General features: G+C 43.3%; 1 protein-coding gene across 2 annotated transcripts; it reads left to right on the top strand.

The window, feature by feature from the left end:
• Positions 1 to 71: 71 nt before the first annotated feature.
• LOC115206131 (serine/threonine-protein kinase PAK 4) lies at positions 72 to 26,814 on the top strand. Of its 2 annotated transcripts, none has more exons than XM_029772750.1 (10): positions 72 to 218; positions 17,065 to 17,286; positions 17,814 to 18,031; positions 18,155 to 18,587; positions 18,725 to 19,174; positions 19,459 to 19,592; positions 20,362 to 20,488; positions 22,782 to 22,907; positions 22,997 to 23,131; positions 23,228 to 26,814. In XM_029772750.1, exons 2-10 carry the CDS (start codon positions 17,086 to 17,088, stop codon positions 23,381 to 23,383), a joined length of 1,980 nt encoding a protein of 659 aa, XP_029628610.1. In that variant the 5' UTR covers positions 72 to 218; positions 17,065 to 17,085; the 3' UTR covers positions 23,384 to 26,814. The 2 variants fall into 2 exon arrangements, with proteins under 2 accessions (XP_029628610.1, XP_029628609.1); XM_029772749.1 differs by lacking the exon at positions 72 to 218 and adding an exon at positions 12,574 to 12,890.
• The last annotated feature ends 917 nt before the right edge of the window (positions 26,815 to 27,731 follow it).

Genomic DNA, 27,731 nt, shown 5'->3' with positions numbered 1-27,731 from the left:
CCAAATAATACAATACAATCATTCAGTCAATCAATCAAGCATGGTGGTATTGGTTGCTACGGAGCAGCTCCCCGGATGTAGTGTTACCACCAGCAGCCTCAATATGACGACGAGAAAGTGAGACTTCGGCTAAAATTACAGAGTTTTGGGCAGCTTCTTTTATTAAGCGAATCAATAAACTATTTATCCACTTTAGCGGTGCACGAAGGAAATTTAAGGTAATTATGACACGAATCAATTGTCTTTCATTCATTCAGCTATGCCTACTGACTTAACGTTAGGTATCCAAACTAAGTTTAGCTAGCTACGTTAGCAACTTGCTACCATTAATACTAGCTAGCTAGTTGCTAGCTAGAATGAGTTTGTTTGGCTAGTGAACCAAAAACGAACTTTTCTAGAATAAGAGTAACTTTATGCAATATAAAGTCATTCATAATGGGTCTTGAAACTCTGTGAAATTAGTCACGAGCTAACGTTAGTCTACTCTTTCATTGTAGAAATATAGCAGCTAGCTAACGTTATCGGCCAATAAGAACCTCTAAGCTAGTTTAGTTAGTGAGTTGACAAATCCAACTGGTAAACTAACAAACATTACATTGGTTAAAGTATGCTAGTAATCCACTGCTATAGGTAGAAGCCGTGTACCTCAAAGTAGCTGTTATGCTGAGAAACAATGATTTTGTTAGCTTGCTCTAACTATTCAAACGCCCTAGGGGAGCTAAGTGATGTGTGTAGTTTGTGCTGTGGTGTAGTTTATTTATTTCACCTTTATTTAACCAGGTAGGCCAGTTGAGAACAAGTTCTCGTTTCCAACTGCGACCTGGCCAAGATAAAGCAAAGCAGTACGACAAAAAAACAACACAAAGTTACACGTGGGATAAACTAAAGTACAGTCAATAACACAAAGTTGGACTAGGAGGAGCAATTACTTTGTTAGGAAAGTCAAGATTGAGGTTCTATCCAGAGACCGCTGATGTTAGCTGCAGTCTAATCTAGCTATCTGCTCTACTGAAGAATTCAGGCCTTGTATTATGGCCTTATTTAATCTTTCTTGTAAGCAGAACCAGGCAGCAGGTAACCGTTCGCTGGTTTGAATCCCCGAGCCGACTAGGTGAAAAATCTCTGTGCCCTTGAGTAAGGCACTTAACCCTAATTGCTCCAGGGTCACCATCAATAATGACTGATCCCTGGCCGTGACGCCACTCTCCGACCGTGTCTCAGTGGGATATGCAAAAACAAATGTCCAATTCTCACACAATACACATTTGTACTTGTGTAAAATAGTACAAATGTAAGCACCCACCAAATTATTATTTATCTCATCTATGAAATCCTGAACTCTAGCCCTGTACAACTCTAATCCTGAACACTCTCTCTCTCTCGACTTGACAGTTCATGAAGCTTTTGTATTCTGATCATAGAGTTCTGATCATGGAATTCTGAACGTGTCATGCTGCTACATTTAAATATGTCAACCGTGTCCCGATTCCCTTTTCCTGTGCTATATATAGATGTCAGTATGAATTCCACAAATGGTGGAATAGGCAACATATGATAACACAACAACTGATGGCATTAGCTAACTAGCCAGCTAATCTCTGTAGCTAGCCAGCCAACTAGCAAATAACACTAAAGGGATTGCAAACAGGTTAGCGTAACTCTAACCAAACAAAAAGTATTTATTCAAAGTATTAGCTAGCATTTGAGGCCAGCAAACATGTTCCTCACACACTAGGAACGTATTTCCTCCAACGTTATAGTGAGAAGGTGTCTCTTGGTCCCAAAACATTAGTTTTTTTTGGATACTTGTGGGAGGAGTATTGATTATGTCGCCCACTGTATGCGCTTTCGGTAGACGGATTGCATCTAGAATGAGAAGAAATCTGCACACAATGCATCCCTGACCACCTCCTGAGATGGTCAGTCGGATCTGAACACCCATCACACCCCAAAGCGACATTTCAATGCGATCTTCGTATTCTGATAGCAGAAATTGCATGTAAGTGTCAAGTGTAGACAACCTCTCTCTCTTTCTATCCTTACTTTTGGAGACTTGGCAGCTGATAAATGTTTAGTGCTGGTGTGACAGGGTGCAAGTAAGCAGGTTTGTGCGATCAGCGCCGGGCACTCCACACATTCCTGGCATGTCTGAGTTCCACTGAGGGTCACACAGACGGAACCACTGCACTCTACCCAAACAAAGACCTACACTACACCCAGTCACCCCAACAACTCTGTACCACCACACAATCTGTTTGTTAGGGATGGATGTTAGAGATCAACAGATGCAGTGATAAGCTGTAAGGGGTTTTGGAATTGTCATGACTAGTGTTCCCCCACCTAGTCTGTGTCAAGTTATTAAGCTCTTCCCAGTTTTGTGATAGGAGATTGACAGGGTATCTACACGCTGCCCAGAAAGTGTTTTTAGTTTGTTTACCCAAAACCACTGTGATATGTGGCTATTTATCAGAACCAACACATTTCTGATAAGCATTTTTGTGTGGCATAGGCTAATTTTTCCCCATGAATTCTGGGAGTTTTGGAATGGAAGCAAATAAAATAGGAAACAAATTCTTTACATCACATTGAGACTAGAGGTCGGCCGATTATGATTTTTCTACACCGATACCGATTATTGGAGGACCAAAAAAAAGCCAATACCGATTAATCGGTCGATTTTATTTATTTTTTCTATATACATATATATATATATATTATATATATGTATATGTGTGTGTAATAATGACAATTACAACAATGCTGAATGAACACTTATTTTAACTTAATATAATACATAAAATCTATTTAGTCTCAAATAAATAATGAAACATGCTCAATTTGGTTTAAATAATGCAAAAACACTGTGTTGGAGAAGAAAGTAAAAGTGCAACAATATGTGCCATGTAAAAAAGCTAACGTTTAAGTTCCTTGCTCCGAACACATGAAAGCTGGTGGTTCAATATTTCCAGTTAAGTTTTGGGTTGTAGTTAATATAGGAATTATGACGCGTCGACTATTTCTCTCTATACCATATGTATTTCATATACTTTGCCTATTGGATGTTCTTATAGGCACACTAGTATTGCCAGCCTAATCTCGGGAGTTGATAGGCTTGAAGTCATAAACAGTGCTGTGCTTCAAGCATTGCTAAGAGCTGCTGGAAACCGCAGTAAAGTTTGAATGAATGCCTACGAGCCTGCTGCTGCCTACCAGTGTTCTATCAAATATCAAATCATAGACTTAATTATAATATAATGAACACAGAAATACGAGCCTTTGGTCATTAATATGGTCAAATCCGGAAACTATCATTTTGAAAACAAAACGTTTATTTATTCAGTGAAATACGGAACCGTCAAGTATTTTATCGAACGGGTGGCAACCCTAAGTCTAAATATTGCTGTTACATTGCACAACCTTTATGTAAAATTCTGGCAAATTAGTTTGCAACGAGCCAGGCGGCCCAAACTGTTGCATATGCCCTGACTCTGCATGCAATGAACACAAGAAAAGTGACACAATTTCCCTAGTTAATATTGCCTGCTAACATGAATTTATTTTAACTAAATATGCAGGTTTAAAAATATATACTTTTGTGTATTGATTTTAAGAAAGGCATTGATGTTTATGGTTAGGTACATTCGTGCAACGATTGTGCTTTTGTTAAATCATCACCCGTTTTGTGAAGTAGGTTGTGATTCGCTGATAAATTAACAGGCACCGCATTGATTATATGCAACGCAGGACAAGCTAGTTAACCTAGTAATATCATCAACCATGTGTAGTTAACTACTGATTAAGTTTGTTTTTTATAAGAAGTTTTTAATGCTAGCTAGCAACTTACATTGGCTCCTTGCTGCACTCGCGTAACAAGGTGGTTAGCCTGCCACGCAGTTTCCTCGTGGAATGCAATGTAATTGGCCGTAATCGTCTAGAATTGGCGTCCAAAAATGCAGATTACCGATTGTTATGAAAACTTGAAATCGGTCATGCCGATTAATCGGTCAACCTCTAATTGAGGCCAAAGGACGCCTGGCCTATGCTTTCGTTGGTAGTTAGTAGAAAAGCCATTTTATTACTGCTCTGTGCTCTCAAATGTATTTTTGGGGGGTGGTTATGTCTAGACCATTCAGTTCACCAATAGTTAGGCTTACAATTGTAACTCTTTCTAACAGGAGGCTTCAATTAACTCCATCTCTCATTTTCCTTTTTTTCCTGCCTGCATAAATCCCCTTTTTAGTAGAGAACAGAGAGTGGAGTGGGGCGGCAGTGTGAAGTTGTAGTTGAGAGACCCTAGATCAGAGACTACACTGAGTTCACATGATCACGGACGGCATGTTGTCGTTCTTTTGATCTGAGCCCTAAGGTTGCCTCCATAGGTTGCCTCCAAAAACACAGCTGTATAAATCGTTTCCAGTAGAGGATTCGGAAAGAAAAATGGAAGGCATCAAGTAGCCTCTAGTGCTGATTTTATAGAGGGCGGCCTACGTGCATTCATTGGTCATGTTCGTAGATCACTTATGAACATGTTCAGGTTTAACTCATCCACACAACATGTAGGGCCAAGACAAGTCCTAAAACCAGACTTCCAGTGTATTTACAGATGTTCAGGGCCATTATGTGTGAAATCCTCTCATTTCAGCTACCAAAGTAATGTAGGCTAGCCTATAATGATGTGCTTTGCTTTTTTTCCTCCCACTACTATTCCACACCCTGTAGGCCTACATATTATATATTTTTTTTTAGGAGCCCTCTCTCTCCCCTCCGCCCCAGGCGAAAGGTGGAGTCAGCTTTTCATTTGAAGGGCTTTAGCACAGCTACTGCTCTGTTTTCACATCATGCCTCAATATTTGGCTATTAAAATGCTTTCATCTGACCCAGGGAGGCACCTCACTTTCTAACTTTCAACTAGACAGAGTCAATCCCTCGTTGAGTCCTTAACTCACTTTCTCTCTCTGATTATAATTTTATAAGACACAGAATCTAATGGGCTCACTTTCTCATCAGTTGCGCTTCTCTCTCTCGCTCGCACATTCCTGTCTACCTCACTCTCTTCGGAGCAACTTAGTCTCACTGAGGAAGTGATCAGAGGATATTATGCTGTAGTCCTGAATGTGTGGTGTGGACGGGTCATCTCTTCAGTCCTGGCTTCACATTATCATACTCTGCATTTCAGTTTCATATTTCCTACTGGCTGGCATTGTTTTCAGATAAGGCTGATATGTCACTGTGTGGGTAAGAGTGATGGCATCGGGAATCTCTTGTCATCTATGTCTCTTAAACATAGCCCTGTCTGTGTAGGTCATGCTGACTGTAATATAGGCTCAGTGTAGTAGACTATAGGCTACACACAGTACAGTGAATTGTTTTCCATGTTTGCAATGTGTAATCATTTCAATCAGAGAGGTCCACAATCAAGCTAGGACCTGCTTCCCTGGCAATAGAAAGGTCTTGTGTACACAGTTTGGCAGGGGATTGTGGGTAATGGGCTGGCCACATTTCCCCTCTGCTTTAACTGTTGCACAATGAGAGAATATAATAATGAATTGTGGTTGCAAAGCAAGAAAAGGTGCTGTTGCATTATGCAGGCATATTTATTTAATTTAACTAGGCAAGTCAGAACAAATTCCTATTTACAATGATGGCCTACCGGGGAACAGTGGGTTAACTGCCTTGTTCAGGGGCAGAATGACAGATTTTTACCTTGTCAGCTCGGGGATTAGATCCAGCAACTTTTCGGTTACTGGCCCAACGCTCTGACCACTAGGCAACCTGCCGCATAACCCTGGAATATTCTAAGTGAATGAGGCAGTGTTTTTGTTCCTGCCGGTGAATAGGCCCTGCCACTGTAGGCATGAAAGAAACTACACTGAATGTGCAGACTGAGCAAAGACAGCGTTGACCGCCATTTTGATACTAATGTCATCCATTTATTTTTCTATTTCACACCAAACTTTCCAAGCTGCTCTGCACAAAATAGATATTAGCCTAGGGGGCCCACTTTTATCTCAATATTTACATGTGATCATACAAGTGCTTGACAGTATGACTTCATAATTGTTTTGATGATGGTAACATATCATAGGCTAATTACAGGGCTAAGCACGGCAACATTACCTTGCCAATTACAGTGTGTAAGATTCATACATCTATGTTCACTCCCCAAACGGCTCTTCTTTGAAATTGGAGGCTGTTGGTTGAAGAGCTTGGTTTATTTTTTCATCTCTACTGTTTGCTGTGATTTCTCCCAGGTCCATTTTGATTTGTGGACCTAATGTGTTGAGGTGCAGCCCTCCATGGGCTGCTAGGCTTTGTGTGGTTTGCTGTTTGCACTGAAGAGATGGAGGGTTAGAGTAGGGATGGATAACTCAGTCCTCGAGGGGCCGGAGTGGTGTCACACTTTTTCCCATCTGTAGCAAACACGGCTGATTTAAACTAATTGCATTCTAAACTGAAGGTCATGATTTATTATTAGGTGTGTTAGCTGGGACAAAAGTGACACAAATCAGGCCCCCGAGGACTGGAGTTTCCTCATCTCTGCTCTAGAGTCAAGCCTACTAGTTCCTGGGCCCAGCAGCACAATTACATACTGTGACATATCTCTCGCAAAACAAGTCTCATAGCAGTTGCATAATTCATTACTTCCTCTTCCTTGTCGCCTGGCAAGTTTGTCATCACATTGCATGAGTCAACGGTTTGGGTTTGTTTAAGGTTGGCTCGGCCTCAACTGCAGACAGACTGGGTGGAAGGGACAGTTTTGTTACGATCACATGTTAAAATTGAGACCCAGCGGTGTGACGTTACCACAAGCTGCAAGATATATTGTAAATTAATGCAATGCAAGATTATGCACACTCAGAGTAGCTGCGCATGTGCATGGGTCTGCTTCACTAAGCTACAACGTGACTGCAGCTGGACAAAAACAGCAGAGGAGTTTAGCCTCACTCTTGTTGCTCTTAGTTGTTGTGGAGGTCATCCCGATACTGTTTAGGTCATGAATCACTGACTACCTTTTAACTTGATTGACCGATTCAGTTAACATGAACTCTCCTAATTTGAAATGTCATTGTTTCTCAACTGAATCAGCATAGCTTGATATGTCAAACATGCTTGTTAGCGTAATTTGACAAGATGTCTGAATAGTACCCGAGTCGTTATGCAATGAAAGCCTGGCTTGTCAACCTCTGCAGTGTGCTTTAGGCTCAACTAAAGAGAACAATTATTACGACTATTGAGTTGCAAGCTGGAAGCTTAAGAAATTAATCTCATAGTTATCTCTTTTTCTTGGCCTATGTGACGGCTTGTATTTATGAGAATTTTAGGGAGGCCCTTCTCTTAGACTGTCAAAGTCCAGACAGACTGATTATTTCAAATGTAGTGTTGGTTATCAAAGCACTTTGAACTGACTGACCCGTATCCCAGTGGAAGCTCACGTTCCCTCTTATCATTGACCTTTCCACATTCCTGAGCCAGACCTGGAAGTCTGCATGGATTGGCTAAGGCAGCAAGGGCTTTGTTTGAACCCAGCTTTTGGATTGGTTAGTATCTGACATGTCAAGCCCCATTCACATTGCATCGTTTTTTTCCCCCCCAATATAGAGAACTGTTCTCTTTGTATCCACACTACCCTTGCCATTTTTTAAAATTTAACTAGGCAAGTCAGTTAAGAACAAATTCTTATTTACAATGAGTCTACCAAAAGGCCTCCTGCGGGGACGGGGGCTGGGATTAAAAATAAAATATTGGACAAAACACATCACGACAACACTACATAAAGAGACCTAAGACAACATAGCAAGGCAGCAACACATGACAACACAGCATGGTAGCAGTACAAAACATGGTACAAACATTATTGGGCACAGACAACAGCACAAAGGGCAAGATGGTAGAGACAACAATGTATTAATTGCGGACTCAACTCTTTTGACAGTTCACTTCACACATTGCTATGTTTAGAAAGAAACCAAGATTTATTTCCAACATTCCCTCAATGCACTCTGGATTTTTACATAGTGCAGAATGTGTTATTGGACAGCTAGATATACCTACATACATTTTGAAATCTAATAGATTGCATTTAGTTAAAAGAGATGACATAATTGTAATCAGAAGATACTTTTAACATGTAAATTATTGGTAACAATAGATAGCAGAAGAATAACTGCAGATTAATTAATTGAAAATTATACACGACTGCCCCTTCAAAATAAATGTTTTTCTGGTGTTATGCTTTGTATTCCATGTTATAGAGCAGCTTATCAGGAACAGAAGACTTTTAGTTTATGAGGTTAGGATTTACCATTGCTGAGATCTTATTTTCACATGATCAGAAAAGGTCAAAAAGGTAATGGACAGGTAAATGGTTATCCCTTGTCAAAAAGGCACCAAATCACCTGTCTGAATTCTTAATTTCAACACATTTAGTCCAATATCTTAAGATAGTGGTCATATTGTTATGACATTTTCAGGGTTGCTATAAGTTAAATATTCAAATCAAAGTTTGTCACATGTGCTGATAACAACAGGTGTAGACTTTACAGTGAAATGCTTACTTACAGGCTCTAACCAATAGTGCAAAAAAGGTATTAGGTGAACAATAGGTAAGTAAAGAAATAAAACAACAGTAAAAGACAGGCTATATACAGTAGCGAGGCTACATGCAGACACCGGTTAGTCAGGCTGATTGACGTAGTATGTACATATGGTTAAAGTGACTATGCATATGATGAACAGAGTAGCAGCAGCGTAAAAAGGGGGGGGGGCACACAATGCAAATAGTCCGGGTAGCCATTTGATTACCTGTTCAGGAGTCTTATGGCTTGGGGGTAAAAACTGTTGAGAAGCCTTTTTGTCTTAGACTTGGCACTCCGGTACCACTTGCCATGAGGTAGTAGAGAGAACAGTCTATGACTGGGGTGGCTGGGGTCTTTGACAATTTTTAGGGCCTTCCTCTGACACCGCCTGGTGTAGAGGTCCTGGATGGCCGGCAGCTTAGCCCCAGTGATGTACTGGGCCGTACGCACTACCCTCTGTAGTGCCTTGCGGTCAGAGGCCGAGCAATTGCCGCACCAGGCAGTGATGCAACCAGTCAGGATGCTCTCGATGTTGCAGCTGTAGAACCTTTTGAGGATCTCAGGACCCATGCCAAATCTTTTTAGTTTCCTGAGGGGGAATAGGCTTTGTCGTGCCTTCTTCACGACTGTCTTGGTGTGTTTGGACCATTCTAGTTTGATGTTGTGGACACCAAGGAACTTCAAGCTCTCAACCTGCTCCACTACAGCCCCGTCGATGAGAATGAGTGCGTGCTCGGTCCTCCTTTTCCTGTAGTCCACAATCATCTCCTTAGTCTTGGTTACGTTGAGGGATAGGTTGTTATTCTGGCACCACCCAGCCAGGTCTCTGACCTCCCTATAGGCCGTCGCTGTTGGTGATCAGGCCTACCGCTGTTGTGTCGTCTGCAAACTTAATGGTGTTGGAGTCGTGCCTGGCCATGCAGTCATGGGTGAACAGGGAGTACAGGTGGGGACTGAGCACGCACCCCTGGGGAGCTCCAGTGTTGAGGATCAGCGTGGCAGATGTGTTGCTACCTACCCTCACCACCTGGGGGCGGCCCGTCAGGAAATCCAGGATCCAGTTGTAGAGGGAGGTGTTTAGTCCCAGGATCCTTACCTTAGTGATGAGCTTTGAGGGTACTATGGTGTTGAACGCTGAGCTGTAGTCAATGAATAGCAAACAGGAAACCACTCACCCAGAGTGGAATTATGGAAATTAGGAACTTAATTTGCAAATGAGTCAGTACGGAATACATAATTACAGTAATTTAAGCCCAATTTAAGGTAGGGTGGTAATATTATTAACAGATCTTCATGCTTTATGCAAAACTGAAGTCTAACAATTTGAAACAATTTATGAAATTAGAAAATGTTTAGAATTTTTTGCAAATTTATAAAAAATAAATAACTGATCACATTTACGTAAGTATTCAGACCTTTTACACAGTACCTTGTTGAAGCACCTTTGGCAGCTATTACAGCCTCGAGTCTTCTTGGGTATGACGCTATAAGCATGGCACACCTGTATCTCCCATTTTTCTCTGCAGATCCTCTCAAGCTCTGTCAGGTTAGGTGGGTAGCGTTGCTGCGCAGGTATTTTCAGGACTTGAGAGAGATGTTCGATCAGGTTCAAGTCCGGGCTTATGCTGGGCCACTCATGGACATTGAGACTTGTCCCGAAGCCACTCCTGCGTTGTCTTGGCTGTGTGCTTAGGGTCGTTCTTCTGTTGGAAGGTGAACCTTTGCCCCAGTCTAAGGTCCTGGAGCAGGTTTTCATTAAGGATCTCTGTACTTTGCTCGGTTCATCTTTCCCTCGATTCTGACTAGTCTCTGTCCCTGCCGCTGAAAAACATCCCCACAGCATGATGCTGCCACCATGCTTCACCGTAGGGATGGTGCCAGGTTTCCTCTAGACGTGACGCTTGGCATTCAGGCCAAAGAGCTCAATCTTGGTGCCTTTTGGCAAAGTCCAAGTGGGCTGTCATGTGGCTTCTGTCTGGCCACTCTCCCATACAGGCCTGATTGGTTGAGTGCTGCAGAGATGGTTGTCCTTCTGGAGGGTTCTCCCATTTCCACAGAGGAACTCTAGAGCTCTGTCAGAGTGACCATTGGGTTCTTGGTCACCTTCCTGACCAAGGCCCTTCTCCCCCGATTGCTCAGGTTTGGGCCGGGGGGCCAGCTCTAGGAAGAGTCTTGGTGGTTTCAAACTTCTTCCATTTAAGAGTGGAGACCACTGTTCTTGGGGACCTTCAATGCTGTAGAAATGTTTTGATACCCTTCCCCAGATCTGTGCCGCGACACAATCCTATCTCGGAGCTCTACGGACAATTCCTTCGATGGCATGCTTTTTGCTCTGAAATGCACTGTCAACTGTGGGACCTTTTTATATAGACAGGTGTGCCTTTCCAAATCATGTCCAGTCAATTGAATTTACCACAGGTGGACTCCAATCAAGCTGTAGAAACACTTCAAGGATGATCAATGGAAACAGGATGCACCGGAGCTCAATTGAGTCTCATAGCAAAGGGTCTGAATACTTATGTAAGGTATTTGTTTTTTATTTGAAAATTCGCCAAAATCTCTAAACGTGTTTTTGCTTTGTCATTATGGGGTATTGTGTGAAGATTGAGGGGGAAAAACTTTCAGACATTTTTAGCATAAGGCTGTAACGTAACAAAATGTCAAAAGTCAAGGGGTCTGAATACTTTCTGAATGCACTCTATATACAAAAGTATGTGGACACCCCTTCAAATTAGTGGCTTCACTACAGAGTTCCAAACTGCGTTATGATCTCCCTTCACTGGAACTAAGGGACCTAGCCCGAACCATGAAAAACAGCACCAGAACATTATTCCTCCTCCACCAAACATTACAGTTGGCACTATGCACTCGGGCAGGCAGCGTTCTCCTGGCATCCATCTGCCAGATGGTGAAGCGTGATTCATCACGCCAGAGAATGCGTTTACACTGCTCCAGAGTCCAATGGTGGCGAGCTTTACATCACTCCAGCCGACTCTTGGCATTGCGCATGGTGATCTTAGGCTTGTATATTTCATGAAGCTCCAGACTAACAGTTAATCGTGATGACGTTTTGTCCAGACGCAGTTGGGAACTCGGTAAGAGTTGCAACTGAGAACAGAAGATTTGTACGCGCTTCAGCACTCGGCAGTCCCGTTCAGAGCTTGTGTGGCCTAACACTTTGCAGTTAAGCCGTTGTTGCTCCTAGATGTTTCCATTCACAATAACAGCACTTAGTTGTTCTGGCACCTCTAGCAGGTAAGAAATTTGATTAACTGACTTGTTGGAAGGTGGCATCCTAGGACTGTTTCACGTTGAAAGTCATTAAGCTCTTCAGAAAAGCCATTCAATGTTTGTCTCTGGAGATTGCATGGCTGTGTGCTTGATTTTTATACACCTGTCAGCAACGGGCGTGGCTGAAGTAGAATCCACTCATTTGAATCCACTCATTTGAAGGGGTGTCCACATACTTTTGTATATGTGACCAGTAATATTTGATATAAATCGTTCAAGTATTCCCCAGCACATTAGCAGCAACTCATTATGATGGCAGACATAGGATCTTTACAAATCTTTTTGACATTTGCTTCATCATTATTATTTGACCACATTTGCTTACACTATGAACAGTTTTGATGGAGGAAGCTACAGTGCATGTTTTTTGTTCCGAGGCCTCTCTTCACTGGTTGCTTGTGTTCATCCGCTGACAATCCTGTTCAAATTAGCAGTCACTCTGGATATTTCACAAGATGCCGTTAAAGTATTGATGAGACAGTGCTATAATAAATAAGCGAGTACATTAGTATTTACCAGTAGTTGAACATTCCTGTTTCCCCCTGATGTGCCTAGGTCAAGCTTTCAGCTTGGCCGTGTCATATAATAGATGACATAACAATCATAATGACTAGTAAGAAGAGTGATCATTGAACAGACACCGCAGGCAGTGGGCGTTCCGGGATTTGAATGAGTCAGACGTGACTCTCATTTTACCCCGTTTCCCGGTGACGTCATGATACTGGCCCGCGTTAGTGAAACCATCGGAATGCGACAACATTGATTTTTAGAGGTTTACAGTTCTATTTCGGAAGTTATTCATAAGTCGTTTTTTATCGTAAAACGTACATTTTGGGTAAATACGGCGTGTGCACTAGCAGCAGCTCTTTACCTATTTGAAACGCTGCGGAAATAACTTCTTGATCTCACTTTGGAGAGTCTGTTCTCACAGAGCGAGGCTGCCTGGGATATTTTTTTCCTTGTTCTCATGCGTGATCGTGAAATGGTATCAGGTGGATTGTATCGCGTTGGATAGACGTTCAGGTGAGTAAATCAAAGACAGTTTTACTGTCGTTAATCATTGTTTTCATAGTCATTCTTACGTCAAAATATCGAATATAATTTAACCTAATATGCTTCTCAACCGTGAAGTTTATCTCCACTGCAAAATGTATATTTGTATTTCTGAGGTAAAAACTCACTCATAAGATTAGCCTCAAATCAACTTCAAACACGTTATTATAAGAGGTCAAATCCAACAAATGCTCTATGTACAGCCATTACATGAGTAATAAACGCAGTGACTTCTTACTACACATTAAACTACACAATCTTTACCACCAGCATGTGGAATTCTGGTCTTTTATTTTCACCCATCTGACCTTTGGTTCCTAAACCTGCTCATATCTGTTTTAGTTTTATTTTGCTATACGATCATGAAACTACTTCCCTAGTGCTGTTTCACATGTAAACAACTGTCAAAGTGATAAGAGACAACGGGATTATACTCGTGAAATTGAGGGAGGTAGGCTACACCCTGAAGTAACGATACTTTTCAGACCGTAGTTTCTCTTTTGGTCGTGTTTTTGCAAGCTATAGCCTAACGTAATGTTTGACAATAAAGAAAGCATAACAAGGTACTGAAACCAATGGTCTAGTAGTTGTTATTTAGTTGGATCTGACACTGTCAGTAATAGTCACTGCTTGTAGCCCACGTGCTTGTGGATGGGAAACTGCTACGCTTATCTTAATTCCTACATTTACTGTAATTGCTCACAGACCTATCCTCGTTTGTTTTGCTGCAAATTGCACCCTAACACCAGGCTTGTTAAACAACAACAGATAGGCAAGACCTGATAAGAAGCACTCTGGCTGGAATCGGGGTCGGCTCCAAGGTCGCACTGCACTTCCTAAATCATGGAATCTCAGTTAGAGGGTAGAATTCTGTTAGTTAGCATTTCTGACTCATCACTGGGCAGTAGGCTAAACTTCAAATGAAAGGGTGTGACAGTGGAGCACGCCCACAAACATCTAGGCTAAGCTACATCATGATAAATAGACAGTGATGATTGCTACAGGCAGAGGAATGCAGGACAAGGTGAGACAAATCCCTGAAGATGTGACCTCATTTTGTGTCACCTCTGAACCCTGCATAGTGTCCGCGATGACGCAACCTACTGCATTTGCATTCAGGAGGGAATGCAACACATTGAATATTGCAGATATAAATGCAATGAAAATAGTTAACATGATTCATTTTCATGTCCAAGGCATGCATGTGTTGTACTATACAATATAGGTGTGTACTCTTACTATATTTGACGTGTGCATTTGGAATAGTGATTAGCTATGACTCATACAGGTTCTCTTTAAAAAGCCTTCCTTGAAGTAAGTCATCACCTAAATCTATTTTTGGTTTTGAGATGTTTACATGTCCTTTAACCTTCAAGTGTAGTCCTTGTAAAATGGTATGTGAGGTATGCCTAAATGGGACAGAGGAAAACCATTTGAGTTAGCAGAATAAGGCAATTGACGACTAGACGTGCCGTTGTCCGGATCTGTGTGGTGACAGTGCAGTCTGAATGATGAGGGGCTTACCTTTTGAATTGCCACCTCGTCAGTCATGCCTTACGGTTTATCCTCCTCCAGAGTGGGCCTGCCCCGAGCACAATTGTTTTGATGTTAACTACTTTGACTGAGAGCCCCGCATTAACCCATCACAGAGCTGAAATGAGGTGTTTTGCGTTGACACCCATGGCTGTGCCTGGACTCTGGTGGACCACCCCTTGTGCTTGACAGACAGTAGCTCTGTCTGGGTCTACGCTGCCACTGAAGTGGCTTTCTTACTGCTCACCGGTGCATAATAGTATGCTAATGTGAGAGACTCCATAAACGGGATAGTGTGTCGTGAACGTCACCTTTTTTTCCTTCACTGCGTGGGTGGTTGCAGCTCTACTCTCTTCATACACAGAGGGAAATTATCAATGAATGGTAGTTATATAAGCTAGGCTTTATGACCGCTTTACTGACAGACGGGAAGAAGAAAATGGAGATGATACATCGGCACAGTTATAGTTGAAAATGTGTGCATCTGTTGGTCTCCCAGGGGCATCTTATTTTCTGTCCTGTAACTGTCTGTCTAGTCTGAGTGCATGGACACTTGTCTCTCTCTTCCCCTGCTACCTGCTTCGTAGGGGGAACTGTACAACACGGAAGAGAGAGGTCTGTGTTCTGGGGGAGGTGCTACTACACCTGCTGCTGTGTCACTCTCAGCTGGGCCTCACCTGTTCAAACCTGTCTCACCGGTGCACTGCCTGCAGGCTGCAACCTGAGCTCCACCATGTGGTTTGTGGTGCTTTCCGCTTTCATTTAGTCACTTATCCTAAGCTTATGCCATGTTTTTGCTGTTTTCATGACACCCAAGTTGTCAAGCAGATCATAATGCAACTCAATTCTGTCAGTCTCGCTGACTCAGTTATTGAATATCAGTTTGGACATGTTTTTGTCATCTCAGCAGTTGCTGATGGCCCCAAAAAAACTTCTGACATTGAATAATCATTTTTCCTTGGCTGTGTTAAACTATTTCCCCCTTCGTTGCTTGGCTCCACTAAGGCAGCGTTTCAGAGGAGCAACCCAATACTTCAGCAAACCACTTTACAAGTCTGTCAGCAAGATTCAGTTATGTGGGGCTATGTGGTTGCTGCTCAGTATGTTTCCCATTCAGTCAGTTTTTGTAAACTCATCTAACCTTTGTATTTTTATTTTTTAATCGCTGCAACTCCCCAACGGGCTCGGGAGGCGAAGGTCGAGTCATGCGTCCTCCGAAACATTACCGGCCGAGCCGCTCTCCTTAACACCCGCCCGCTTAACATGGAATCCAGCCGCACCAATGTGTTGGAGGAAACACCGTTCAACTGACGACAGAAGTCAGCCTGCCGGCACCCGGCCCGCCACAAGGACTCGCTAGAGCGCGAAGAGCCAAATAAAGCCCCCCACCCCCCAGCCAAACCCTCCCCTAACCCGTACAGCGCTGGGCCAATTGTGCGCAGCCCTATGGGACTCCCGATCACGGCCGGTTGTGCTACAGCCTGGGATCGAACCCGGGTCTGCGATACAGTACCTTAAATCACTGCGTCACTCGAGAGGCCCCTCTAGCAGTTTTTCGAAGCAAATAAATCATCTAGCAGTACTGTCAGTAGCAGCCGCCTTATTTGATTTAGTCATCATGCTGACTTGGTTGTTCAACTCTGCCCGGCAATGGTGGCTTTTAAATAGTTAATGGAAGGCCCATGTTGACCTCATCTCTGGCCCTTTGTACAGGTTTGTGCAGATGGGTGGATGATCACATTACACTTCAAACACTCATTGAGTCAGTTCTGCTTTATGGGCCAGTCAGGCGGTATCCCTCAGCCCCTCGCCAAGCACCCCTTCCCTGCAGCTTGGGTGGGTCTAGGACCGTGGACACGAACGGGCAGCATATCGCAGGCAGGCAGCCCAGTGTTTGGATTCAGGGATAGCTGCCTCTCTATCTAAAGCAAGAGAAGGAATCCAGAATGTTTGAGCGTAGAGAAATAAGCTAGAGGGAAAATGTGCTTGTGAAGGAAAGGGGAAGTCATTTTTCTGGGGGCCTTGGGCTCATCTCGGAGTAATACTTACCTGACTAATAAATGTTTTGGCTCTGAAGAAAGTGGCTGCTACCTGTATAAGGTATTTGTCTTTATGGGAGATGTCCCTACAAATTATACTGTCATATTCTAATGTCAACCTGTCGAAGTTACATACACGGTTGTGTACTCTGATTGTATCGCTCTCGTTGTGCATTTGCCAAAGGATATTCACTGTGTGATTTTGTCAGTCTACATGAACAGGTTTTCAGATCTATAGTCTGAAGTGTGTCAATGTGGCCGCATGACAGATCAACTTTTGATGCGTTAGCCTCTCAGCTCTATTGAAAAGAAACAGGACATCCTTGGTATTATCATTTGTTATCATCATGAACTGCTGATGTGTTTAACACTCTTCCAAAGTCATTCCTGGGGTGTATTCTTTTGGAAACAAACCGAAGCAAACAGACCGTAACGGGAAGGGAGCAACCTGGAATTGTTAAATAATAAACCTTTTTTTAGTTGCAAACCATTTTTCCTTGCAAAATGTTTTGCTACGGTTTACCACGCTGTGCACTAATGAATACACCCCTGTTCTCCTCTCTGTGTTCCAGGTCTGATGCCCAGCTACCGCCATGTTCACTAAGAAGAAGAAGCCCCGTGTCCAGATCTCGGCGCCCTCCAACTTCGAGCACCGCGTGCACACAGACTTTGACGAGCAGGAACAGAAGTTTGTGGGGCTGCCGCGGCAATGGCAGTCTCTGATCGAGGACACGGCCAAGAGGCCCAAGCCCTTCATCGACGTCACCGTCATCACCACGGTGGAGCCCCGCAAGGTCAGGGGTCATCAAAATGGGATGTGGGAGGAAAGGGGCGTGTCACAAACAGGAAGTGATATTTTCCCTGTAGTGGCATTCTCTGTTGAGTTGTAATTTGAGAGAATGCCATGGTAAAAAGCTGTGATGGGTCATGCACGTGAAGATGTCACATGACTCTTACTTCATTTTCAATGTTTTTTAAAGTTATTTTCACTTGATCAGGGATAGTGCACACAGACGTTCCGGCTTTGTTGTCTTCAGTGGGTAGGCCATGGGAAAGGGCACAGAACTGTAGCTGTCTCAGCTTACTGTACGTCAGATTTGGATCACAGTCTGAATCCACAGAACCTAAACAGTAAACATGATTGTCTTCTTTCCTGAACAATAAACGCAGCGAAGGCAAAAGACATCACTGAAAATAGAATCTGTCGGTCATCATATCTCTTTTTAGAATGAAGTTGTGACAGTCCAGGAAGTGTCTCTTGTCCTGACTGGTCTGATCTCAACCCCTCCTTACTTGGTGTCTCTGCCTCTCCAAACTGTAGACCATAGTGCGGGGTAGTAAGATCGCTGTTGACGGCTCGCTGACATGGCTGCTGGATGAGTTTGACACCATGTCGGTGACCCGCTCCAACTCCCTGAGGCGAGGCAGCCCCCCTATCCAGCCCCGCAGAGACTCCGGATCCTCGGGGGGAGGAGGCCATGAGAATGGGGACCTGGCCTACCAGCACCACCCAGATCACTATGGAGACATCAGAGACAGGTACAGTGTCGGCAGAAGGGGGCCAAGGGGTATTCAGATCTCAGCTGTAAAATAACTCTCTGAAGAAATGTTTCCACCACTCCAGAGAGATGTAACCTGTTTACCGTGTCTCTGTTGCACTAGGGAGCGGCCCAGGCCGGACCAGTTAGCTGGTGGAGACCCCCGGCAGCCCCAGCGGGTACCCCGCTCTCAGCGAGAGGACGGCAGACCACAGCAGCAGCCTCGGGGCCAGGAACCAAGCAGCAGGCACCGAGAGAGGGAGCGTCCCGGCCCACCCCCTCCCCCGCCAAAGCCCAGAGACATGGACCCACGGGACCACCACGACCAGGTAGTCCGCAGGGAAGGGCCCAGCGACAAGAGGCCTAAGTCCAGCTACACGGGCAGGGACGGCAGCCCCCAGTCACCCCGGGATAAGAGGCCTCTCTCGGGGCCCAACATCCGTATGCCTAACCTGCCTGTCACAGAGGGGGTGATAAAGACAGCACAGCAGAGCAGCAGGCCGTTCAACACCTATCCCCGCGCTGACAGTGAAGGAGGAAGGAGCCCCACCAGCCAGGTACTGACATGCTGCTAGGAGAACACCAGGACATTGGGAGATATGGAAACCAGTGCCGCTAATGTTCTATTACATGTCTTTAACAGACCTCTGACATAAGTGTTGATCATAGTGTCATCATTTTCTCTCCCTTCTAGGAGCTGAAGCCAGCCAGACCACATGAAGCACCGCCACACAACGGTCCTTCTAGTGCCTCCAGGCGAGACGGGGGAAAAGCACCACAGAAGGGCCAGCTACGAGGAGACCCTCACCACACCTCCCACCCTGTCCTGGGCCCTGAGCCCCCCCACGGCCACCAGCAGCAGAAGGCTCCCGTTCCCCGTCCCCCGGCCCCTGCCCTACCACCACAGCAGGCCCTCTCGCCCCAGAGGGAGCCCCAGCGGGTGTCCCATGAACAGTTCCGCGCCGCGCTGCAGATGGTGGTGGACCCGGGTGACCCGCGCACCTACCTGGACCACTACATCAAGATCGGAGAGGGCTCCACCGGTATTGTGTGCATTGCCACCATCAAGAGCACTGGCAAATTGGTGGCTGTCAAGAAGATGGACCTGCGCAAGCAGCAGCGCCGGGAGCTGCTATTCAATGAGGTGGGTTTTAGTATTTACTTGAACAGAATGCAATTGAGATGATAAAGGTCTTTAAGATTTTTGATGTTCAGGGAATACATTATAATGAATTCATAAGCTATTAGTTGTGTGATCCATACTCTTTTAGAGTGGCTATTACAGAGCTGATTTGCTAACGTTTGAAAGATTTGTCCTGCATTGAGGGTGAGGTTCATGCATATCTTTGCAGGGGTGTAATGAGTGATGTCATGTGCCGTGTAATCGCCTACGGTCTCCTTAGTAACGCTGGTTCCTGTGTTCTCCAGGTGGTGATCATGCGGGACTATCACCATGACAATGTGGTGGAGATGTACAACAGCTACCTGGTGGGAGATGAACTCTGGGTCGTCATGGAGTTCCTGGAGGGAGGGGCTCTGACTGACATTGTCACACACACCAGGTGCGTGTCTGTTGATCTGCGGTTAGTGCTATCTGGCATCCTTGGGATTTCCATAGCCTAAAACCTAACTATTTAAACATTTCAACTTCAATGGGGTGGTGTCACAGTTGGACGTGCCAAGGATCCCGGATAGCAATAACCGTTGATCTGCTGCTCTCACAACTGACCAGCAGGACTATAAACTATGGTAGGGCTGTCCACCCTTTTCCTGGAACTATACTGTCCTGTAGGTTTTCAGTCTAACCCTAACCTATACCTGATTCGGCTAGGTAAGGTCTTGGTGAGCAGAATCAGGTATGTTAAATAGATTTGGACTGAACCTACAGGACGGTAGATCTCCAGGAAGGGCCATGGGCAGCCCTGGGCTATGCTGATTAGATTTGAGATGTCTGTGTTTCATACTAGTGATATAGTGTTCAATTGCTCATATCGTAGCTGTTTTTACAGTTCAAGCAATGGTAAGGGCTCCCGAGTGGTGCAGCGGTCTAAGGCACTGCATCACAACCGGCCGTGATTGGGAGTCCCATAGGGCGGCGCACAATTGGCCCAGCGTCGTCCGGGTTTGGCTGGTGTAGGCCGTCATTGTAAATAAGAATTTGTTCTTAACTGACTTGCCTAGTTAAATAAATAAAAAACAATTCACCACTAGGTGGTAGTGTTGCATGGCTACACCCTCATGTCACTGCAATGCAACCTGTAGTGTGAGATGTTATTTCTCTGTCAGCTCTGAGTGCTAATGACCTGTGTGTGTGTGTGTGTGTGTGTCCAGGATGAATGAGGAGCAGATAGCCACAGTGTGCCTGTCTGTGCTGAAGGCTCTGTCAGTGCTGCACACCCAGGGCGTCATCCATAGAGACATCAAGAGTGACTCCATCTTGCTCACCCACGATGGCAGAGTACGTACACCTGACTTCAGAGGTTAAAGTTCTGTGACTGCATTGGATTTCCTTCATATATGGGGGTTGGGCCGGGCCATGTCTGTTCTGTTAAATATATTCCCAAATAGGTTTCTTCTCAAATATGAACATTTCTCTGTTAAGCTGTGTGCACTGAACTGACATTCTTTAATGTGCAGCGTTCAACTCCGACGGCGCTGTGTAGCCTATTGTAGTGGCTGGCAAAGCCATTCAAAGCCTCTACTTCATCACTCAGGATGGAACTTTCCACTGCTACTATTTTCCCATGTAATATTATTAAAACAAAATCCAACAACCCCATAGTAGAATAGTTACCTAGTCATCTTGTTGTTGCGTGTTCTATGCCAGATACTATATTCCTCTCGAGGCACATTCATGTTGCGAGGGCCGTAGGAGGGAAACGTATTCTGACACGCAGTCAATGCACAGCAATTCTTAATGCAATTGTGAAAACACTTTTGAAAGCAGTTCTGGCCTCTCTATTTTATACCTTTTTTTTTTTAAAGAGTGGGATCCCGGTTTTACATTGCTCCCACTTTTATTCCTCTACTCCTTTAATCGCGCGTGCCATAGTTTTAGGGGCAGCTGTGCAACAGACCACTTAAATGGGCATAGTCATCTTACAAGGGCAATGACACTGTAATGATGAATTTTAATTTATATTTATAATAAAATAACAAAAATTAATAACAATCAGAATGTTGTCCAATAGGGTGAATGCAGAAGGACAAACCCAATGCTTCGTCTTATGTACATTTTATAGCCACTATGCTTCATTAGTTGGGCGACAGGTGATAATGCTTATTGCTAATATCACATCTGATAATATAGACCATGCATGGGTTATATTATCCAATATGTTAAAATAACTAACATTTTTACCAGTATGTTATTGGGCCCATTTATGGAGATAGAAATTATATTTCAGCTGGTGTCCGCATCATGTTTTCATTCATTTTGGAGTAGAATTTCCTTTCAAAAAGTCACCATAACTGAGCTTCCCAGTCCTTCTCCATAAAATGATCCCGGGTAGGACCTAAGCAACGGGACTAGAATTGGTCAAACATGATGGTCATGACTTTCTTACATGAAAGGGAGGTTAACTTGTAAGTTTCAGTCATGGGTTTTTTTTGTTGCTTTTTGACCACAAACCCTCATCACCACCTCCCTCATAGACAGTTATAAGACTGGAGTATGTACACCTAACTCACTCACCACAACCCTGCTTCATACACAATGATATTATAATTTTCCATGGCAAAAAAATAAAACCCGAAATAGACTGACCTCTATGGTCCTTGAAAAACCTGCTGTATGATATAAAATATTGTGTGATATAGGCCTAGCATGTGACTCTGAGTGACACAAGAAGGCTCTGTGTATCCAACAGAATTTCTGATTCATGTTTTGTTTCTTTCCCATGATATACTTCCGAGTATTGGGATTACCGGTATCGTGACAACCCTCCCCATATCCCTGAGTCATAACAGGCTACCCCATTTACATATCCAAACGATATGAAACCAGCTGTCAAAATGAAGATATGGGGAAAGAGGAACTTGTTGCAGTCATGTTTGTTCCCAAAGTATTGTAATCTACAGTATGAGAGGTAATGGAGGGCTTGAAGCTCACGCTGTTAATTTACTTCTTACTTTACCCGACAACAGTTTGTAGATGATTGAGCCCAAGTGTCAACCTGAAACCCCCTGAAGTCACTTGTAGCTGTCATGGTTGGCATGCTAAGGACTGTGCTTAGCTCTTATTGTGGTTGACCCAAGGGGAAGTGTAGTCAGTAACCCTCAGCTGATTCTCGGCAGAAGAGTGTGTGTGTGTGTGTGTGTGTGTGCGTGCTTGCGCGCGTTTGTGTGTATTCACATTTCCCCTTACCAATTCAAAGCATGCTTGAGTCAGTGAGCCCTGTTCTTCAGAGGTCACCATTGGCAGACAGGATATTTATCCACCCAGGCATTGCAAAGGTTTTCTCAGAAAGCTGTGGGAGGTGTTCTACTGTGATGTGTAATACTGTAAAGCAGCACATTGCCAGATAGAGGATTGTTCGTGGTACGTTAAGAGTTAAGCCTGTCAATCTATAACACAACGTCCATGTCAGCTGAAAAGTCTATAATTTAGTCATTTGTAAAGATGGCAGTGTTTTTAGAATGCCTGTTTTTCCCCCGTAAATAATTAATTTTCAAAGCATCTGATCAACAGTTACTCAGGTCGTCTTAATTGTTGTGTTGCTCTGACCCTTTCCTCTATGCCCCCCCCCCAGGTGAAGCTGTCAGACTTTGGCTTCTGCGCCCAGGTGTCGAAAGAGGTCCAGCGGCGCAAGTCCCTGGTGGGCACACCCTACTGGATGGCCCCGGAGCTCATCTCACGACTGCCCTATGGGCCTGAGGTAATGTCCAGTTAGTTGTGTCTGTGTGCATGCACTATAATTCGAAACTATCGCTGATCACTGTGTGTATACAATATTCTACCCCGTAGGTGGACATCTGGTCCTTGGGGGTGATGGTGATCGAGATGGTGGACGGAGAACCCCCCTATTTCAATGAGCCCCCCCTCAAAGCTATGAAGATGATCCGTGACAACCTACCACCCAAACTCAAGAACTTACACAAGGTACTAGGCACACTAGAAAGAGCCTCTCTCTCACACAAGGCCCTGTTATTCAACATTTTGAAATTGATAGTCATCCTTTGATGTTATTTTTCCCAGGTTTCTCCTCTCCTCAAGGGCTTCCTGGACAAATTGTTGGTGCGAGACCCCACCCAGAGGGCCTCAGCCAATGAGCTACTCAAGCACCCCTTCCTGAGCAAGGCTGGCCCGCCCTCCTGCATTGTGCCTCTCATGAGGCAGAACCGCATGAGATGAGAGTGAGCGGAGACCTCTCCCCCACTAAGGAGTAGTGTCACATGGACCCTCAACTCCCCAAGCTCACACCTCGGACTCACACTGTTCTGGAGTGAGGAGGTTGGGGTGGGGGGGGAGAAGCGGAGAAACACTGCCCAGCTCATATTAGCATTTTTACTGGTCAAGCATTTTTTTTAACGAACCTTTTGAAATGAAAAGGAACTCTGTCCCTTTTCCTGTGGGAGAAAAGATTTTGACACTACAAGGATGTATAGCTTGAGCGGTTTGTTGCAGAATGAGGCTTGGAAAGTGCTGCCTGCTTGGGAGACTCACAAAAACACACTGTTAGCATCCTAGCTGAATGGTCTGAACCATGCTTCCACACTACAGGACTTCCTCACTACATGGCCCAGACTCAACTCTATTCCAATAGACAGGACATCAGAAAAGACTACTGAAGGAGGACCATGCTTTTCTCTTACCACATGATGCATCGAAGTATTTTTTTCATGAAAGTAAACACTTGGTTCCTGTTACAAACCCTAAGCAAAGGTAGACACTGGAGTTGTGTTTTAGATTATTTTCTTTATTTTTCTTGTAAGTATGATGAACATAGATATATCCGCTTTGTTTTCTCTATTTTGTGATTATTTTTGGGGGGGTTACAGTGAGATTTGAAGCACTGTTCTGAGATAGAAGCTGCACTCCTGGTTGATTCCAATATATCATCGTTTTTTTAAATTATTTTTTATTACAAGATAATTAGTTTCTTTTAATATACCTGTGCTTAATAGAATATCATAAAGTGAACATCGAGGCAGAGTTTCAGCTGTTTTTTTCTAAAGGCTTATTTGTACTTTAGGAATTTAGCCATGTAGATTGTGCTGCCTGTAACCCCTGGATCTGCTGCTGTAGACCTCAGCTGTTAGTTTATAGTAGTGACCACTAGGTCAATGTAAGGACAACCCTTATGAAAGCCCCCCCCCACACACACACACCTGTATATACAGAAAGTATATTTTTAGTCATTTTTCCTAATGATTCATTTCTTAAACGCCTGACCTGGCCAGTCTGGACAATGGTTCTGGACTATGTGAATGTAGTGCTGAGCCACAAACTGGCTCTGTATTTAAAGATGGGATCTGCAGTAGGGGGAAACAGTGCCACCGTTATTTTTGTTGTTGCCGAGCTGAGGAGCGTCGCGCAGCATGGTAAAAAAAAACAAAGCAGAAAATATTGTCCTCTTCTATCGTGTGTGCAAAGAGGTGGGGGGGATGTTTGCAGTTACCACTTTGTTGTAATATCGCAAATGGACGTGACTGTTTCACCATTTTGGATAAGGATCCCAGCTTTAAGGGCTTATTAGAACAGGAAACGGACACACAAGGTGAAAATCCGCGCTTAGCTAAATGAAGTGTGCAACAGCTGCTAGAACTGAACTCTTGTCCACAATGTAGCAATGACAGGAACTGTATGGCAGAAAACAGACCCACAGATGCAAACTCAAATAGTTAACACTCACCACAATCACCCACACACTTCATGCAGGGCCCTACAAAAGTCTATGTGGGTGGAATCACGAATCCAGACATTAAAACGGAATTCAATAATATTAAAACATTTATTGAACTTTGGTAAGAAATCAACTAAATGTATTTGAAAATGTATTATTTAGCCAAGATTATCATAAAACATAAACAAATTGCATCAGTGGTTTGTATTTTCCTTCAACTTTCAGAAGCAAAGGCATGTTAATGCGCCTGTCTGAGTGCACGTTTGTCTACCACTTTGTGTAGCCGTTAGCAATGATGCTAATAATCACCGTCTTCTGGTAAATGGGAAGGCTTTCTAAAAAAAAAATTCAGCAGACTGCAATCACACGCTACAGAAACACAGATAACCAAACAAGTCTTGGCTGGTGCACACTACAGCCAAAAATATAAATGTCTTTGATTTTTCACAGCCCTTGAAAGTGATCTCCTGATGTGGTTTAAGCGTTGTGGTGGACTTAGAACATCAAATGCTGCTGTTTTTCTATTTAAAACTTGTGATTTTTTTTTTTTTAAATTTGAGAGCGAACACATGAAAAAACAGGGAAAACAGAATTTGGCCAAAAAATCTAACAGATTTTATAGGGCCCTATTCATCGTTAGTCCTATTTTTCTCTGAGCTTCCCCCTCCAATTCTAGAGTAGCAAGACGAAGTCGCATATGTACATTCACCATAGAGAGCATCCAAAGACCACGAGGCCTTAGTGCACAGCAAAGAGTAGCCAATGTGTCTGTTCTGAGTTTCAGTGAGGAAATCGGAACAGACTCCATAAGTAGACATTAACACTACATTGTGAAGTACTGTTAATTAGATGTCAGAGGTTACTGTACGGTTTTAACATTCTGTCAATATTCCATATTTCCGAAAGACAAGTGGACGTCTGTTAAAAGTGACATGAGTAAGATGTGATCCGTCTGTGTTCCATGTGTTAAAAAAAAAATAAAAAAAATGTTCTTCCCAGTTTAGTTTTGCAAAACTGAGTGAAAAGATGGACTGAAAGAATGACAATCAAACTGATAACTTTTCATTACTCACAAAGTTTTGTAACTATAATTGTGCAGCATTTTGATAAACTAATTTTCTAAACAAATCCTGTTTTGATACTCATTAAATCCATCTTTGCATACTGAATATTTCTAAATCGCTTAACTAATCATTACCGTGAAGTGATGGCACACTGGTATTTTGTGTTTTTTTTAATCAAATACTGTAACGATGAATGCAAAAAAAGAACTGATGTATCATTCCTCAAACTACAGAATTTAATCATCTCATTAACCCCCACATGTTAGATACGATATCATTCGCCATTGGTTTCACTCACGTCAACTACAGTTTTCAGTGGCTGGTATGAAACCAATCACCTACATTCCGCAGTTGGTATTTGACATTCCTGTGGCTTCTACTTAATTGAATGGCTGTCAAGGTTAGAACGGCTTAACTTAGTTTTTTTCGGTTATTTTGTGTGTTAATGCCTTAACGTTCAGAAAAGTAACATGATCAATATGATTCCCTTTCTTTCTAATTGCTGTTAATTGCAAATGTACATGATGATTTTACAAATCTCCAGGAATCTGTAGTGCCTCAGAGTAAACTCATTGATATCGTTTGTTTGTGTTTGTTGAGAGGATGCTCAAATTCCAATTAGGAGCTGTGAAACCTAATGACTGGCCTACTTGGAAATATATTTGTGTGAATTTCTCCAACTTGTTTGTATGATCATTTTTCACACGTTCTTGTATGCTAAATCATTTAGGCATCAGTATTGTCAAGTTTGTGATGGTTGACACTTTTTCTTGAGTCCCAACCCCCCCTGGATTTTGGAATTTCTGCTGGTTATTGTAAAAAAAAAAAATGCTATTTTAAATATTTTTGGCAAATACAGTTTTTCTAAAATGTCAGCTTTTTTGTCATGCCCTATCATTTGTGTATTGTGTGACCATTTGAGGATGTCAACCATTTCAAAAGTTGTGATATAGCAATAGCCTTTGTCGCAGATGGTACTCATCATCTTGGGCTCCCGAGTGGTGCAGCGGTCAGGCACTGTTTCTCGGTGCAAGAGACGTCACTACAGTCCCTGGTTCAAATCCAGGCTGAATCACATCCGGCTGTGATTGGGAGTCCCATAGTGTGGCGCACATTTGGCCCAGCGTCGTCCAGGTTTGGCCGGGGTAGGCCGTTATTTTAAATAAGAATTTGTTCTTAAATGACTTGCCTAGTAAAATAAAGGTTAAATAAAAAGACTTGGCCTGTGGTTATGTGAGGATGATTATGATGGTGTTGATAATTGATAACATTTGCCTATGATTTGTGGTTTTAAATCGTCATACGTTTTGAAGGTATGGGCTGGAGCCCATGACCTATATATAGGTGGATGATGGCTAATAAGTTCGTTAGTTATATTGTGTCTTAGGTACGGCCAGACGTTTGTCTATTTTCATATTTATCAACATGATACATTTGAGAAATATGTTAAGGTCAAATATTACATAATACAATATTAATGTATCTCTGGAAGGAACTAAATTCTGCTGCATTGGTGCACTATATTTTTAGCACTTCTGTCTAGTCATTCTGTCGGATGTGATTCTGTATCATCTAGCCTTGCACTGTAGACTTTTGTTTGTTCACTTCACTCATCTTAGCAGGCGACCACGGTGGGGTACAGTGTTGTAAACAGAGGATTTGTGAAAAGCGTGGTCTAAAAACAATTTCCCCTCATTATACTGCGGTGAACTGAACGTTCAGTTTCCACAGTTCTGGGAAATATAGCTCGAATTGACTGAATATGACAAGGTCCAGCGGCTCAGGGCGGGGT

Source organism: Salmo trutta, chromosome 13 (assembly GCF_901001165.1).
Source record: "Salmo trutta chromosome 13, fSalTru1.1, whole genome shotgun sequence".
NCBI classification, from domain to species: Eukaryota; Metazoa; Chordata; class Actinopteri; order Salmoniformes; family Salmonidae; genus Salmo; species Salmo trutta.
The sequence above is the reverse complement of the archived record's forward strand: the minus strand, read 5'-3'. Positions and strand labels throughout refer to the sequence as shown.

What these genes read in the sequence shown, in the direction of transcription:
- LOC115206131 (XM_029772750.1), top strand. Translation starts at nt 17,086, where the DNA reads ATGTTCACTAAGAAGAAGAAGCCCCGTGTCCAGATCTCGGCGCCCTCC. An exon ending in GAAGGAGCCCCACCAGCCAG is followed by an intron (nt 18,588 to 18,724) that starts GTACTGACATGC and finishes TCTCCCTTCTAG; the next exon opens with GAGCTGAAGCCAGCCAGACC. An exon ending in GGGAGCTGCTATTCAATGAG is followed by an intron (nt 19,175 to 19,458) that starts GTGGGTTTTAGT and finishes TGTGTTCTCCAG; the next exon opens with GTGGTGATCATGCGGGACTA.